Source organism: Choloepus didactylus, chromosome 10 (assembly GCF_015220235.1).
Source record: "Choloepus didactylus isolate mChoDid1 chromosome 10, mChoDid1.pri, whole genome shotgun sequence".
In the NCBI taxonomy this organism is placed as follows: domain Eukaryota; kingdom Metazoa; phylum Chordata; class Mammalia; order Pilosa; family Megalonychidae; genus Choloepus; species Choloepus didactylus.
The window spans coordinates 19,723,313-19,740,252 of record NC_051316.1 but is presented as its reverse complement, the minus strand read 5'-3'; the positions used below and the strand labels follow the sequence as shown (position 1 = coordinate 19,740,252).

At 46.4% G+C, this 16,940-nt stretch overlaps 1 protein-coding gene across 3 annotated transcripts in view; it reads left to right on the top strand.

Annotated features, from left to right (window-relative positions):
• Positions 1 to 3,505: 3,505 nt before the first annotated feature.
• Positions 3,506 to 16,940, top strand: part of AUH (AU RNA binding methylglutaconyl-CoA hydratase) — a 178,456-nt gene continuing 165,021 nt past the window's right edge. Inside the window, exon 1 of one of the 3 annotated variants that reach the window (XM_037798436.1) lies at positions 3,506 to 3,829. In XM_037798436.1, the coding sequence (XP_037654364.1) occupies positions 3,568 to 3,829 (262 nt within the window). In that variant the 5' untranslated portion in view covers positions 3,506 to 3,567. The remainder of the gene's footprint in view (positions 3,830 to 16,940) is intronic. The other 2 variants (XM_037798437.1, XM_037798435.1) reach the window with 2 other exon arrangements.

The window sequence follows — 16,940 nt, the reverse complement described above, 5'->3', positions numbered from 1 at the left end:
GTGTCTAAGATGAGTCTCTTGTATGCAACATATTGATGGTTCATTTTTTTTGATCCATTCTGCGAATCTATATCTTTTAATTGGGGAGTTTAATCCATTTACATTCAACGTTAAAACCGTGAAGGCATTTCTTGAATCAGCCATCTTATCCTTTGGATTATGTTTGCCATATTTTTCCCTCTCTCTATTAATATCCTTTATTGTACCCATACCAAATCTCTTTAGTACTGAACCTTTCTCCAGGTCTCTCTGTCCTGTCTTTGTTTCTCTGTCTGTAGGGCTCCCTTTAGTATCTCCAGTAGGGCAGGTCTCTTGTTAGCAAATTCTGTCAGCATTTCTTTGTCTGTGAAAAATTTAAGCTCTCCCTCAAATTTGAAGGAGAGCTTTGCTGGATAAAGTATTCTTGGCTGGAAATTCCTCTCACTCAGAATTTTAAATATATCGTGCCACTGCCTTCTCGCCTCCATGGTGGCTGCTGAGTAGTCACTACTTAGTCTTATGCTGTTTCCTTTGTATGTGGTGAATTGCTTTTCTCTTGCTGCTTTCAGAACTTGCTCCTTCTCTTCTATGTTTGACAGTGTGATCAGTATATGTCTCGGAGTGGGTTTTTTTGGATTTATTCTATTTGGAGTTCGCTGAGCATTTATGATTTGTGTATTTATGTTGTTTAGAAGATTTGGGAAGTTTTCCCCAACAATTTCTTTGAATACTCTTCCTAGACCTTTACCCTTTTCTTCCCCTTCTGGGACACCAATGAGTCTTATATTCGGACGTTTCATATTATCTATCATATCCCTGAGGTCCATTTCGAGTTTTTCAATTTTTTTCCCCATTCTTTCTTTTATGCTTTCATTTTCCATTCTGTCATCTTCCAGGTCACTGATTCGTTGTTCAACTTCCTCTAGTCTTGTACTATGAGTGTCCAGAATCTTTTTAATTTGGTCAACAGTTTCTTTAATTTCCATAAGATCATCCATTTTTTTATTTAGTCTTGCAATGTCTTCTTTATGCTCTTCTAGGGTCTTCTTGATTTCCTTCATATCCCGTACTATGGTCTCATTGTTCATCTTTAGTTCTTTGAGTAGCTGCTCTAGGTGCTGTGTCTCTTCTGGTATTTTGATTTGGGTGCTTGGGCTTGGGTTATCCATATCGTCTGGTTTTTTCATATGCTTTATAATTTTCTGTTGTTTTTGGCCTCGTGGCATTTGTTGAACTTGATAGGGTTCTTTTAGGGTTTGTAGACCAGTTGAAGTCCTTATCTCTAATTTATCAGATCTACAGCTTCGTGGAGTACACTTTCTCTAACTAACCAGCAGGTGGCGTCCACGAGCCACCTGTTCTCCACAAGCCAGATCTCCCCTGCTTAGCCTTTTTGGTGAGTGGGGGAGTGAGTCTTGTGGGGCCCAATTGGTGTACCAAGCTTGCGTGTGTAGTTGGTGTTGCCTGCCCTGTATGTGGGGCGTGTTTCTGGGCAGTCGGGGAGGGGGGGGTGGCCCTAACAATCAAATCTCCCTGATGATCCTAGAGTTTTAAAGCTGCTGCAATAGTCTAATCCTTCAGTTCAGTCCTGCCACAGTTTGTCTCTGCCACTGACCCACAAGTCTTTGGTATTGGCGTATAGCTCCTGAGACTTGCAAGTGGGCCCCTCTTCCAGGCTGTGCACCCCGGGTCCTCTGTTGAGGGATGACTGTGCTATGTCACAGGTGAGTGCCGTCCCCCCAGGGCAGTTCTGGGCTGCTGGGCTGTGTTGGGAGGCTCCCAGTCTGCTCAAATGATGGCTGAATGGGGCTCTGTTAATTCACACTGCTCCCCCTTCCCAGCTCTGGGACATTCAGCTGAGGTTGCAGGGAAGGCTAATGTCCACGCCCAGTTTTGTGGTGTGTGCCTGTTATTTGAAGCACTTCCGTCACACTGGGTTGTCTGGGGCAGCTCTGGGCTATGGGGCTGGCGATGGGCAGGAGTGTTTCCTGTCCACCAGGATGGTGGCTGTGAGCGGACACCCCCCTTTTCTTGGGAAGTTGTGGTGTTTAGTGAATTTTCTCAGCCACTGGATTATTGCCTTTTGTCTCAGAGCTCTCTTAGTTCTGCTCTTGACTTGACCTGCCCAAATTGCAATTCTTTGAAGCTTTCTGTATTGAGCTTCTTAGAGTAATTGTTTTAGAAAAAGCAAAAAGGATTTAAAAAAAAAAAAAAGAAAAAAAAAAAAACGGCCCTCCTCAGAGATCTAATGGGTTATTGAAATGCTAATAGACAAAGCAACCAGGGCCATTAAGGAAAGGTGCACAGGGCAGAGAGATCAGCTTTGCTTCGGGATTTGCATATGCGCCTCAAGGCCTGATCTCCGCCCTTCCCCTTTCTGTGTTCACCAGAACTCCAAAAATCCTCTGCTTTTATTTTGGAGTTTTTCGTGTTGTTTTTTTTCTATGCCTGTCTCCTCTCTGCTGGGCTGGCTGCTCTCAGAGTCTCTGGTGTCTGGTCTCAGTCTATCTATGGTTGGAGTTTGAATCAGTAGAATGAGTTTCCGATAAGAGCAGCCACTGCAATTCTCCCTTCTCCTTCCCGGAGCTGACAGCCCCTCCTCCCCCGGGACTGAGCCTGGCAGGGAGGGGCGCGGGTCCCCTGGCCGCAAAAACTTACAGATTTCGCTGATCTCAGCAGTTCCACGTTTTCATGAGTGTTGTATGAAGTATGCCCAAAGACAGATTGCTCTGTGGTGTCCAGTCCATGCAGTTCCTGGCTTTTTACCTACTTTCCTGGAGGAGTAACTAAAACATACAGCTCACCAGTCTGCCATCTTCTGTTTATTTACTTTTATCAGGCACGTTGAACTGCCAACCAATAGTTCTTGTGATCAATGTGAATAAACTAGTTTCCCATACTTGCAGCCAAATCTAAGAAAACAAAACATTTTAGTTCACCACTGGAACTTAACACAAGGACTGCAGGGTATAACCAAGGGAGAAACAAAGACAATGAATGTACACTGTGGGGAGGAGACTCCCTCTACCTATAGAACATGCTCCCTTAACTATTCCAATGCCTTGGAAAACTGCTTTCTGCCCAACCCCCCAACCTTTGCATGAAGCGCCTTTAAATCCCGGGCTAGACCAGGAAGCCCAGGCCAGTGGAACCTCGAAGGCTCACATAATGCATCTGGAGCCTCAGCTAATTCATCAGCAGACCGAAGCAGCTTGACCAGACTCCAAATCCATTTTCAAGCCTCTGGGGTGAAACAATTGGGTATGACCACCCCCTCCGCACCAGCAGTTCCGCCCAGTCCCAGCACCCGGGTGCAATGCGCATCGACGCTCGCCGGGAGACACCCGCAGGAGTGCCGCAGGGCTGGGGCGGTGGGGTGGGGTGGCGCGGGACCTCGGCGGGAATGTTGCGTAAGGGGCGGTGCCTGGGAGGGGCGTGGCTGAGAGGGGGCGTGGCCTGGCGCCAGCTCTGGACAAGGAACACCGCGCTCGAGCCCGCGCTCCCAGACCCGCGGGCGTGCGCGCGGCGGCGACGGCGGGCAGGCGGGGGCGGAGCCGCAGTCGCAGGCCCACGCCGTAAACAGACAACATGGCGGCTGCGGCGGCGGCGACGGCCGGGCCATTGGGGGCTTTGCAAGCCGGCGGTACCCGCTTGGTCGCCGCTTGCTGCACGCGACTGGGCCTGGGACTGGGGTTGCCCGGCTTCGCGACGAGCTTGCGGGTCGGACCGGTGATCTGCGCCCGGGGCTGGACGCGTGCGGCCGTCGGGGCCGCCCCCAGGAGGGGCTACAGCTCTGAGGTGAAGGCGGAGGATGAGCTGCGGCTGCGGTACCTGGAGGAGGAAAATAGAGGTGAGGTGCGGGGACGTGGGGGCGTCTTTGCTGAGCTCCAGGCCCTTAAGACTGGGGTCGCGCGATCAGTAGCGTCTGGGCTTACGTCACTGCCTGTTGACCGGACATGGGGTCTGGGTCAGGCGGGTTTGCGGAGCCCAACGGCCCCCCTTGTCCCGGATCCAACCCCCAATATTGACATTTTCAAAATACGCCTTATTTAGTGCTTTTAATGTTTGAATATGTAGTGGAGAGCAGCTTACCTGCAATGTGGTCTCATTCAGCACGGAAGAAATAAATGCAACTTATGTCCTCATCTCCAGACGAGCCAAGGTCAATAAACTGGATAGCTAATATTTGCCTCCAGTTTTTGTCCAAACTGTAATTGCTTTCTGCCAACGCAGATATCAGTGTTTTAGAAGCTGCGGTGCGAATGCGCATTATTCTGAGAAATCTAAAGGAGTTTAAAGCTATAATAATTATTCCTCTTGTCCATCGTATCCTAGAAAGTTGTTAGATTTGGGGGACTGTTCCACTTTCTGTTAAACATTTTTGAGCATTTCTTGTCTCTCGGTCACCTTGCTAAGCTCGGGGGACACAAATGTGAATAATGATGGTTTTGCCCTTGAGCTACCTACAATGGGAGGAGACAGATGCATAAATAAAAAGTAGAGTGGGAGGAAGAGCTATGAAAGAGGGTAAGATTCAGAGGGAATAATGATGAAGCCTCAATTTCTTTCACATGCAGGGTTGGGGAAAGCTAGAGGGATTGTGAAAGATGGAATAGCATCTGGCCATGGGAATGCCCGATGCTTTTGACAAACATTTATTGAGGATCTATAATCTGTTAAGCTCAAACGAGTAACCTGTATAAGTCATGATTCCTGTCTTCAAGGAGCTCATAGTAGGAGGAAGATACTTGCGATCAATAGGCTATGTTAACTTAAAAACCTTGGTGAGAGCAAAGGGTTGTAGTCCCGGGATATAGTCAGTACATTTGGGGAAGTTGGAAGATTTGAGAGAGGAGGTTTTGAGATTTAAGTTAGGGTTTCATGTTTCCGAGGCAATGGAACTTGACATTAGTGAGGGTTTGGGGGCACATTTCTCTGTGCCTCAAGTTTCTCATATGTGAAATAGGGAAATGATACCTACTATATAGGGTTGTTGTGGACTGGATGAGATTGTTAATACAAATAACCCATTTAATATCTGGCTTATATTCACTGCTCAGGAGTATGAAGAATTATTTCATTCCTTATTTGTTTGTTTATTATTCCGGAAAAGAGCATGGATATATGAATGTTTGTAGTGTATTTGGGAAATAATGTAAGGCAGATGTGGGTGTAGTGTGGGATGAGAGGCAAACTATTGAGAAATTCAGCTGCAGGGGTAGCTTGGCACTGGAGCGATTAAAGCGGTGAGTGCCATAGTGTTTTGGCTAAGCATAGTCAATTTATTCCTGTTGGGATTTCAGTTACATTAGGCATACCAACAGTACATTAGATACAAAGGGACTGCAACTACAGCTAGTAAGCACCATATTTTGTATTTTTTTGTCTTTATGATTTGTGTAAATGTAAACTGAAGGTAAATTTGCCTAGAATGCCTGGAAAGTCCATAAGTTAGGATCCTAATGGATCGAAAGAGAAGAAATTAGAGCATAGAAGACAATTTAATAAACTCAAATGTTTTCAGGTCTCTGAAATGTAAAAATCAGCTACTCGGACACCATGGTTTCTTAGGAAGATTGACCCATCCTTCTTTGAGGATTGGGAAGAATGAGGACTTAAACTTGGCTAACATTGCTTTGCTTTACTGTGGAACCAGCCATAAGTAAAACATGAGGTCAAGTTACCACAGGTGAAGGAGTCTCCCTGGTACCTTCTTTGTTTTTCATAGAGATGAGCCCCAAATTTTGTGGTATCAGCAGTCCCCAAGGAACATGAGAACTCTTCAAGGTCAGAGGAGCCCCATAGTATGCACTTACTGCCCTTCAGGCCTCTTTAACTGGTGGGGTAAGTGCAGCCCTCTGTGTCTGGGTTCCATATTTGCAGTTTGTTGCAGAGGCAGTTACCTAACCACGTTACTTCAGTGCTTTATATTCTTGTATTTTTGTCTAACTTAGTCACAGTTTTAGAGTAGCAGTCCTGTTGTGGTTTTCAAAAATCTCTTTTGATCTGCTGCAGCAACCTCCTTTCTAGGTCTCCTGGCTTTCAGTCATTCCCCTTCCTGGTTTATTCTTCACACTCGTGCTGGGGTTCCTTTTTTAAAAGCCAAGAATCACTTCTCTGAAAAACCTCTGTTTGGCATCCTATTGCCTGCAAGACCTTCACAGCTATCTGGCCTTCACAGTCTGTCCCATTACCCCTTCAGCTGTACCTAGCCTTTTCCTTTTCCTGTTTGCACTCACTTCCTGGAATGACACCCTGGACCCTCCCCTCAGGGTCTGGCAAGCTTCTGCGCAAAATTGTGACCCATTTAAAAGATCAGCTTTGTGAAACAAGCCTTAATAAATTCTGGTGAAAGTAGAGCAAATAAGTAATGCAAATCATCCTTGATACCTGCTCTTTCCTCATTCTTTACATCTAGTTTATCAAGTCTTCTTCATTGTCTTGAAGTCTTTCTACTTTTCTCCATGTTCTTCTTTACTAGAAGCATCATCTATCAAGTGGACAAGTGCAGAGGTTGGCTAACTGGTCTCCCTACATTCACTTGCTTTCCTTTGTAACAGGTCAATTCCTTTCATATATCTGTATCTCTATAAATACACACACGTATACATATATAGATACATACATACACATACTGTGCCAGTTTGAAACTGCGGGTGTCTGAGCTTGTGCCTCGACTTACCAGGCCTGGGCCAGGGGACTTGATATCACCCCCTGGGGAGGGTAGTAGGTACGGGCGTGAGTGCCCTCTGCAGCCCCCCCGAGCCTGAGGAGCGAGGTCAAGGCAGCTCCCTTTTCCTCACCCAAAATGCCACTGGCAGGGGAGGCTTGCCGGAGGAAACCGCCTTTCTCCCAACTGCCCTTTCCCCACTTCCTTATCTTACCCACTCGCTCCCTGGTGCCAAGGCCACTCCTGCCACCGCCAGTGCGCATGCACCGTGGCCCAAACAACCCCCGCCCGCTGCAACGGCTCCTGAATCCTCTCAGAACCAATCCTAGCCCCTCTCCCTTCAATATTGCCATTTTAGGCTACTTCACCTCCTTTCCAGCCCTGCCCCTCTTACCAGCCTATATAACCTGTAATCACCCCTGAATAAATCTCTTTGGCGCATACCCCTACTGGATGAAGAGTGTTTTTGTCCTTATCGCCGCCCTCCTTGCACGCCTCTCGCCGAGGACTCTGGCCAACGTCCTCCGCCTCGCCCTCGCCTCCGGGAAAGAGCCCCCGCCGCCGGTAACCTTTAAGCAGCCCCGAGAGCTGAGGGCTCGGCTACCGGCCGCCACTCCCCCTAGAAGCAGTAACCCCGACCGCAACTGGTGCCCCGTGTGAGGAACGTCTCCACACGACAGTTTGGCAGGTCACTCGCTCGCCCGGACGCCCCTCCAGCTTCCCGTTTCCTCGCCTGCAAGGTAGGGCCGCCTCTCCCTCGCCGCTTCCGGAGCCGTGTGAGGTTCCTTGCTCCGAAGCCGCTCCTCCCTTCCCCCACGCTCTCTTCATCCAGTAGGAACTCCTCCCTTCCCCCACGCTCTCTTCGTCCTCTTGTATGCGCACTTCTATGACCCCCGTTCCTCCTAACACTCTCCCTCTTCCCCTCCATTACTTTGCTGTAGTTCTTTGTATCTTTATTTCCTCATTTGGTGCCGTGTGCCTCTTTGCAACTGCCCCCCCTGACTGCTCTCGTTGCCAAAGGGCACTGCTTTCCGCTCTCGCCGTCTCCTTCGGCCTTGCAGCCACAGTTTATCTCATTCTCTCTGCTCGATAAACTACTCCTCCTTCTCCTCCCTGCCAGCCGGCCGGCCCGGCTCGGGAACAACTCCCCCTCCTCTCCCCTCAGCTATGGGTAATCGTATATCTACATGTCAGGCACCTCAAGTTCGTGCTCTAGCGGGTCTCCTAGATACGCATAGCTGTAAAGTGTCTGTCCGGCAGCTGCAGATATACTGGGATCTCCTGCTGCCCTTTAACCCATGGCTCACCACTTGCCATCTTTGGGACCCTGTTACTTATGATCGCCTTATTGATCGAGTCACTAATGCCATGGAACATGAGAGCAAGCGTTTCCCTCCCGGCTTGCTCCCCACCTTGATAACCATCCGCTCCTGCCTTCAAGGCTCCCTCCCCCCTGATAGAGGCCCCGTTAAATCCAAAGAGGCCCTATCAACCCAGCCAACAGACTCAGATAGCGATACTAATTCAAATCATGACTCGGACACGGAGTCCTTAGTCGAGCAGATTAACAACGCGCTCGAGGTGACTCCCAAAAAGCAAAATAACACTGCGCCACGCCAAGATGGCGAACTTCCTCCTTCTTCTTCCATCGAGGGGAGGAAATGCTCTGGTGATGACATCAGCCCTAAGCTGGGCCGGAAACCGCATACGCTTTACCCCGCCCTTCCACAGGGCGGAGCTAGTCCACCATCTTATGCCTTGGGCCCCACCCTTTCACAGGGCGGGGCTGATCCACCATCTTGTGTCTTAGCCACGCCCACCGCGCCGCCATCTTGCGACGCTTGGGGCCTCCCACTCCCGCCTCTCCCTCCGGCGAGCTCCCCTTCGGAGCCGCTACCGGCAGCTGCCGCCGCTCCTTCCACCCTGCCGACTAACAACCCCTGGCTGCCTTCAGCACCTCAAGGCAACCCTTGGGGCAACGCTCCCCCTACCCCCACTCCCGCGCCAAGCCCTCTGCAAGCGTGTCCTCCTTTCTCTCGTGCTTTTCGCTGTTTTCCTCTTAACCTTGCCCCCACCCCACAGAGGCCGCATGACTGGTATCCCATTGACTTAGATACTATCAAGCAGCTTCGCAAGGCCGTCAAGGAGGACGGGTTAGGTAGCCCATATGCTTCCCAAATACTACAGGATCTCGCCATGAACTATTGCATCCCCCAAGACTGGGCCTCGCTTGCCCGTTCAATTTTTAACCCCGGTCAGTTTGTTGACTGGCGTGCTCACTTCCAGGCAGAAGCAGCTAAGCAAAGTGAGCAAGATGCAGCCATTGGAGTCTATCATCCCCCCAAAGCCTATTTGGGCACGGAAGCGTTTCTAAATGCGTCTGCTTATATTAATGCACCTGCCACCTTTTGGCCTATCCTTTGGGAAATCGCCTTACGAGCATTTGCCAATTACTCTGCCTGTCGGCCTAATAAATTCACCAAGCTCTTCCAGGAGCCGAGTAAGCCTTCGCCACCTTTGTCTCCAGAGTCGAAGAAACCTGCGCTCAAAAGGTAAGTGATCCCCAGGCCCAATATTACATGTGCCCATCCTCAAATCCTGGAAAATCGTACTGCAATTCCCCCAACGAGTACTACTGTGCATACTGGGGGTGTGAAACATTAGCCACTAATTGGAAGCCTCCTGTTCCTAATCATTACCTTTCCTTAAAGTGGGCCCCTACAGGGTGCAAACTCCCTACTGTTAACTGGCTCCGCCAAGAAAGTAAGGGATCCTGCACACATCTTAATCTTACAGTGCAGCTCCCCACTGATCCCTCCTAGTTACTCGGTCAAACTTGAGGCTTCAGAATCTATAAGAAAGGAGCCAACCGAAAATCACTTATTCTAATAAAAAAGGAGGCTGTAAACCAACCAAACCTAAATACTGCTTTAAAAACACCCTCTGGCATAAGTCCCAACCAAGTCATTAACCCCCTTTTTTCCACAGCAGCAACCAGCCGCACCTCAGCTGCAAACAGCGCATCGCCAACCCCACCACCCCAGCTTCCTCTGCCCCCTTCTCGTTATTCCTCTCCCCTCCTCAGCCTCATCCAAGCCGCCTTTGCCTCAGTGAACTCCTCCAACCCCAATTTTACCTCCTCCTGCTGGCTCTGCCTCTCCACCTCTTCCTCACTGTACGAGCCCGTTGCCTCCAACCTCTCCTTTTCAGAAAGCACAGAAGACAGCCCCTCGGAATGCAATTGGAATACCTCTGCCGTCCCCCTAACCTTTCATTCAGTCTCCTATACGGGAAAGTGCGTCCGTCCTCGCTCCAGTAACTCTCCCGACCTCACTGCCTGTGCCAGCTACTCATCTCCCAGCAGCTCTGCAAAATTTCTCATTCCTCATAACTCCTCCCAATGGCTCTGCTCCTCTACAGGACTTACCCCCTGTCTCAGCACGAATATCATCAGCGAATATAAAGAAACTTGCCTCCTAATTGTCCTTATCCCTAGGGTCTTATACCACAGCGAAGAAGACTTCTTCCTCCGTCTGGAAAGAACTGCAGCTCCTGCCCTTCTGCAAAAGCGAGAGCCCATCACCGTCCTTACAATTGCCTCCCTCCTAGGTCTTGCCGGCGCTGGCACCGGAATCGCTGCGTTAGCCAGTCAAGGCTCCGCCCTAACTCACCTCAGGGCGGCTGTTGACGAGGACATTCGTCACCTACAAAACGCTATTTACCATCTAAAAAATTCTGTCAATTCCCTCTCTGAAGTCGTGCTCCAAAACCGCCGAGGTCTTGACCTTCTCCTCCTCAAAGAAGGAGGCCTCTGCGCCGCCCTAGGAGAAGAGTGCTGTGTTTATGCCAATTCCACAGGTCTCGTCGAGGACAGCCTGAGAAGGGTCCGAGAGGGACTGGAAAAGCGTAAAAGAGATCGTGAAGCCACCAGTTATTGGTCCAGTTTTTTCACTCCCATCCTCCCATACATCCTTCCTTTTCTTGGCCCCCTATTAATAATTATTCTAGCTCTCATCTTAGGACCCTGCCTCATCCGCAAAATTGTCCAGCTTGTAAGAAAACAAACAGATGCCATTTTTTCCTCGTTCGTGCAAATCCAGTATCAGCGACTCGCCACCTCTGACGCCCCCCACTCCAAGATGACAGCCAACCTTCCGCGACCTCAACGCCACCGGTCAACCCGCCGACCGCGAGGCCCTTCTCAATCACCTGAACATCGCTCTCACCTCGAGTTCCAGCTTCTCTGAACCCCTGAACTTTAAACCCCTGAACTTTAAACCCCTGAACTTTAAACCCCTCACCTTCTCCCAGCCCGCTGCAGCGGAGCCATTGTCAAGCGCCCGGGCACCACACCAACACTAAGCTCCAGCCTCGCTGAGCCACCGTCAACCCCTTTTTCCCTTCCCTTACCTCCCCCTTCCCTCACCCTTAGCGGACCTCTCCGGTAAAGCCTCTTCCTCTAATTAGAAAAGAAAGGGGAATTGCGGGTGTCTGAGCTTGTGCCTCGACTTACCAGGCCTGGGCCAGGGGACTTGATATCACCCCCTGGGGAGGGTAGTAGGTACGGGCGTGAGTGCCCTCTGCAGCCCCCCCGAGCCTGAGGAGCGAGGTCAAGGCAGCTCCCTTTTCCTCACCCAAAATGCCACTGGCAGGGGAGGCTTGCCGGAGGAAACCGCCTTTCTCCCAACTGCCCTTTCCCCACTTCCTTATCTTACCCACTCGCTCCCTGGTGCCAAGGCCACTCCTGCCACTGCCAGTGCGCATGCACCGTGGCCCAAACAACCCCCGCCCGCTGCAACGGCTCCTGAATCCTCTCAGAACCAATCCTAGCCCCTCTCCCTTCAATATTGCCATTTTAGGCTACTTCACCTCCTTTCCAGCCCTGCCCCTCTTACCAGCCTATATAACCTGTAATCACCCCTGAATAAATCTCTTTGGCGCATACCCCTACTGGATGAAGAGTGTTTTTGTCCTTATCGCCGCCCTCCTTGCACGCCTCTCGCCGAGGACTCTGGCCAACGTCCTCCGCCTCGCCCTCGCCTCCGGGAAAGAGCCCCCGCCGCCGGTAACCTTTAAGCAGCCCCGAGAGCTGAGGGCTCGGCTACCGGCCGCCACTCCCCCTAGAAGCAGTAACCCCGACCGCAGAAACTGTTATGTACCCCAGGAAGACTGTGTTCTTTAATGCAGTCTTGGCGGGGGGTAGACTTATTATGGGTGGGATCTTTTGATTAGGTTGTTTCCCTGGAGATGTGACCCTGCCCATTTAAGGTGGGTCTTGGTTAGTTTACTGGAGACCTTAAGAGAGCTCAGGCGCTGGCACAGACCCAGATGCTTGGAGATGCAGACAGAAAGACGTTTGGAGATGCTAAACCTAGAGATGAAGCCCAGAGTTTGCCCCAGAGAAGCTAAGAGAGGACCCCCAGACACTTAGAGAGAAACGCCCTGGGAAACAAGCAAGGATGCACAGGAGCTAAGCGAGAGAGGCTAAGAGAGGCAGAAGTCCAGATAAACAGGTTTATTGAGCTATAATTCACATACCATAAAATTCAAAGTATACTATTGTTTTGTAAACAGGCCAACTGGGATTTTGATAGGATTGCTTTGAATAAGTAGATCAATTTGGAGAATATTGCCATTTTAACAATATTATGTTTTCCAATCCATGAACACTGGATATTTTCCATTCAACAATGTTTTATAGTTTTCAGTGTACAAGTCTTGTATAAGTTTTATTAAACTTATTCCTAAGTATTTATTTCTTCTGTATGCTATTGCAAATGGAATTTTCTTAATTTCATTTCTGAATTTTTCATTGTTGGTGTGTAGAAACTCAGTTGATTTTTGTATATTGATCTTGTATCTTGCAATGCTTCTGAACTTGTTTATTAATTCCAATTTTTTTTTTTTTAGTGGATTGCTTAGAACTTTCTGTATACCAGATTATGTCATATGCAGATTGAGGTAGTTTAACATCTTCCTTCCCAATCTGTATGTCTTTTCTTTCTTTCTCATTCCCAGTTACCCTGGCTAGGAACTCCATTTCAGACTTGAATAGAAGTGGCAAGAGTGGACATCTTGTGTAGTTCCTGATCTTAGGGGGAAAGCATTCAGTGTTCATTATTAAGTATGGCATTAGCAATGGGTTGTTCATGGAAGCCTTTTATCCATTGAGGAAGCTTCCTTTTATTCCTAGTTTGTCGAATGTTGTTATTGTGAAAGAGTGCTGACTTTTGTCAAATGCTTTTTCTGTATCTCCTGAGATGGTCATGTGGTTTTAATCTTTTGTTCTTTTTATATGGTGTATTACATTCATTGCTGTTGCATTAATTGTGTTTCATTAGTTAACCTTGCATTCCTACAACAAGTCTCACTTGATTATTGTGTGTAATCTTTTTAAAATGTTGGATTCAGTTTGCTGGTATTTTGCATCTGTATTTATAAGGGATATTTGTAGTTTTCTTGTTACGCCTTTGTCAAGTTGTGTATTAGAATAGTGATCTCACACAATGAGTTGGGAAGTGTTCCCTCCTCTTCTGTTTTCTGGAAGAGTTTGTGAAGAATTGGTATTAATTTGCCTTTAAATGTTTGGTAGTTTCCCAGTGAAGCCATCTGGGCTTAGGCTTTTTTTTTTTTGGGAAATTTTTAATTTACTAATTTGATCTCTTTACTTGTTGTAGATCTTTTTAGATTTTCTGTTTTTTCTTGAGTTAGATTTGGTATTCTTTGTCTACTTCATCAAAGTTATTTTAGTTTGTTGGCCTGTTGTTGTTCTTAGTACTCCTTTGTAATCGTTATTTCTGTAAGGTCAGTAGCGATGGCTCCTCTTTCATTCCTGATTTGAATCTGCTCATTTTTTCTTGAACCAGTCTAACTAAAGTTTTGTCGATTTTGTTGATTTTTTTTTTAAATAAATGACTTTGGGTTTTGTTGATTTTTTTAATTCTCGATTTCATAATTTCTTCTCTTTAATGTTTTCTTTCTTTTGCTTGCTTGGGCATTAATTCTCTTCTTTTTCTAATTTCTACTTTCTCGTTTTTCTGCTTTCTTAAAGTAGAAGGTGAGGTTATTGATTTGTCCCAGCATCCACTTTTGGTTTGTTTCTTGGCACTTCACCCACTGTAGTCTTCCAGTTCTTCAAGAGTCTTCAGAGCCTGTCTCATCCTGGAATGCATTCTCATCTCCTTGCTTTGTTAGTTAGCGCCTACCCATTCTTTAGATATTACTATTATCTGTGCTTCTAGTGTATCTTTTATGTGGTAGCCAGAGTGATTTTTTTTTTTTTTTAAATGGTTAATGAATGATGCTACTCTTCTACTTCAGTATGTCAGTAACATTAGAATTTGAATACAATCCAGGTTCCATACCTGCATATTGTCTGGCTTACCCCACTACTGCTTTCCTCTTCACGTCTCTGCATGCTCTTCTTGCTCACCATGCTCTGGCCATACTCTCCTCTATCATTCCAAGTACTTTAATTTTTCAGAGATTGCTTGGAATGCCTCCTTCCTTCCACTCCGTTCTCCCCATCATTACATGGCTTGCTCCTTTTCATCCTATAGGTCGCATCTTGTTAACTCCTCAGAGAAGCCTTCCCTGAAACACCCTGTTTAAGTGTAGTTTACCAGGTTTCCCTACCTTATGATTCTCTTTTCCTGAAACACCCTGTTTAAGTGTAGTTTACCAGGTTTCCCTACCTTATGATTCTCTTTTCCTGAAACACCCTGTTTAAGTGTAGTTTACCAGGTTTTCCTACCTTATGATTCTCTTTTCCTTCATGAGTACTATTTGTAATTAAGTTTGTATGTTGCTGTTTTTTTCTCACAAGATAGTGAACTCTCTGAGGACAGGGACAAAGTCTGTTTTGTTCTTCATTGTGTTTTTAGCTTCAGTACTGTGCCTGCACATGGTAGATGCTCAGTGTGTATCTGCTGAGGGAGTGAATGGATCTTTACTCTTGGAAGTGGTGCTGATTCTTCCATTTTAGGTCATACTCCCTCATCATAGACCCTCAGGGTACTGTGTGGCCCTCACTTGATGCCTTCCTGCAATTGTGTGTGTTCCCTTACTTGCATGCCTTTTAATTACTGCATTTCTCCTCCTCTGGACTAAAAGTTCCATAAAGGCGAGACACATCTCACCTATTTTCCCTCACGTTGAAACCATAAGACCAGACCCCGTGTTTGGTACATAATAAATGTTCAGTATTTGTTGACTTGGTAAAGAAGTGGCTCCATTTTGGTGCCCTTCTGTGCATTCCTGTATATTAAAGCACTTAATGGCCTGGTTCTCTGTCTTTTTCAGTCCTGGCACTCAATGCAGATGGTGACGGGGGTTGGGTACGGACCAGAAGTTAATAAGGTAGCTTAGGCGTGGACTGGTGACTGGAGAGGGCCCACCTCACCCAGCATAGGCTACTTGCTTCTTAGCTCCAGCTGGTATTACCAGATCTTTCCTATGGGGAAGAAAGCTTGAAATTTAGAATTTTTTTATGGGAATTATTCTGACTTAAATATTAGAAACAAATACAAACAATTAAAAAAGGAACACTGCAGGCCATACAAAATACGTGGACTGAATTCAGCCTTTTTGCAGCTTCTTGTTTAGATAGCAAGGGAGACACAGACATGAAAAACAAATGTAAAAGTAAACATGAAAGACGCAAATGATCTGTTACGCTTAACCATGGAGCACAAGCTGTGTGGTTCTTCATTGAGCCACATGAAGCTGGAGGGTGGTGAACTGGAGGATCAGGCTGGATTGAGAGGTATTGGGCTGAAGCAAAGCCATTTATGTGTGGGCCAGGAAAGGGCCTGGGGCATATTATGAGAAAATTCCTATAAGTTGGACACTAATTAGTACGAGAAAGTTGAGTATAATAATAGCAGACATTACTGGACTTTCACTCCTAGCTACTGTTCCAACTACTTTGTTTTAAAAAAAGACATTTATTGACTCATTTAACTAAAGAATGTAGTACTGAATAAAATAAATCAAACACTTGAACATTAAAGAGCATTCTTTTCAACTTAGATATAATTAAAAAACTTTTTATTATGGAAATTCTTTAAACATCCATTTGAGGGAATAGTCTAATGAGCCCCTATTATCCATTATCCATTTTCAAGCCGTTATCCTGGTTGTTTCTTCTGTAACTCCTATTTCCATGCACTCCCTCCTTTCCCATTATTTTACAGCAGATCCTAAGCCTGATTTCCTTTCACCTGCCAATACTTCAGTATTTGTCTCTAAGGAAAACATAACTATAGTACTGTTACTCACTATACCAAAGATCATACTAACCATATTTCCTTTATTTACTATACAGTCAGTGTTCAGGTTTTCCCCCTTGTCTCATAAATGTCTTTTTATAGTTGGCTTGTTTTAATTGGGATATATGTGGAAGTCCATACAGTATAACGGATTTATCTCTAAATAGTTTTTTAATCTGTATCAGTTCCAACAGATACTAGGGATTAAAAGTTTTCAGTTTTTAAACTGTAAGACATTTACATAGTCCAGGAAACCAGATGCATTCAGAAAAGTCTTGGTTTCCATCCTCGTCCCTCTGCCCAGTTCCATCTCTGGTACCCGGTACTTCCAAAGGTAATCTTTTTTATTGTTTTTTACAAATATAAACGTGTGTGTTTTCATAGTATCCCCTTTCTTAGATAAAGGAGAACATCCTGTAAACATTGCTGTGTTTCACTTTCTCCACTTCATAGGGAGTAGTTTTCTTCCTTTGACAGCCAAGCAGCACCTCATTCTTTGGCCCCACCATGGAGTCTTCTGCTCTTTTAGATGGTACTGCATAGCCTTGTGCATTTACTTTGTATATAATAAATCCCTAAGAGTTGAGGGCAGGGTCCAAAGAAAAGTGCATATGTACACTTTTGCTAGAAATTTTCAAATTCCCCTGTGTAGGGATTTTACCAAATTTGTCCTCTTAATAGTGAATGACAGGGCCTTCCCCTCTGCCCCAGCTCAGCCACAGAATGGGTGAGGAGAATAATTGCAACCAAAATATATTTAAGAAGAGCTTTGAGATTCCGAATATAGAGAAATACACATCAACATTTCAGAACCAGTGGAAGAATTGACCAGTATCAGTATTAGATGAGAATGCTTTTTATTCCTTTTTTACATCTGAAAATGTCTTAATTTCTTTTGATTTCCAATTTATTAAGAAATTGTATCAGTGCTTGAAAATGAAACTTGCTGACTACCATGAAGTGCATTACAGAAAAGAATTATGGATGACCATGTATTTAAATGTTACTAATGCCTCCTTTCT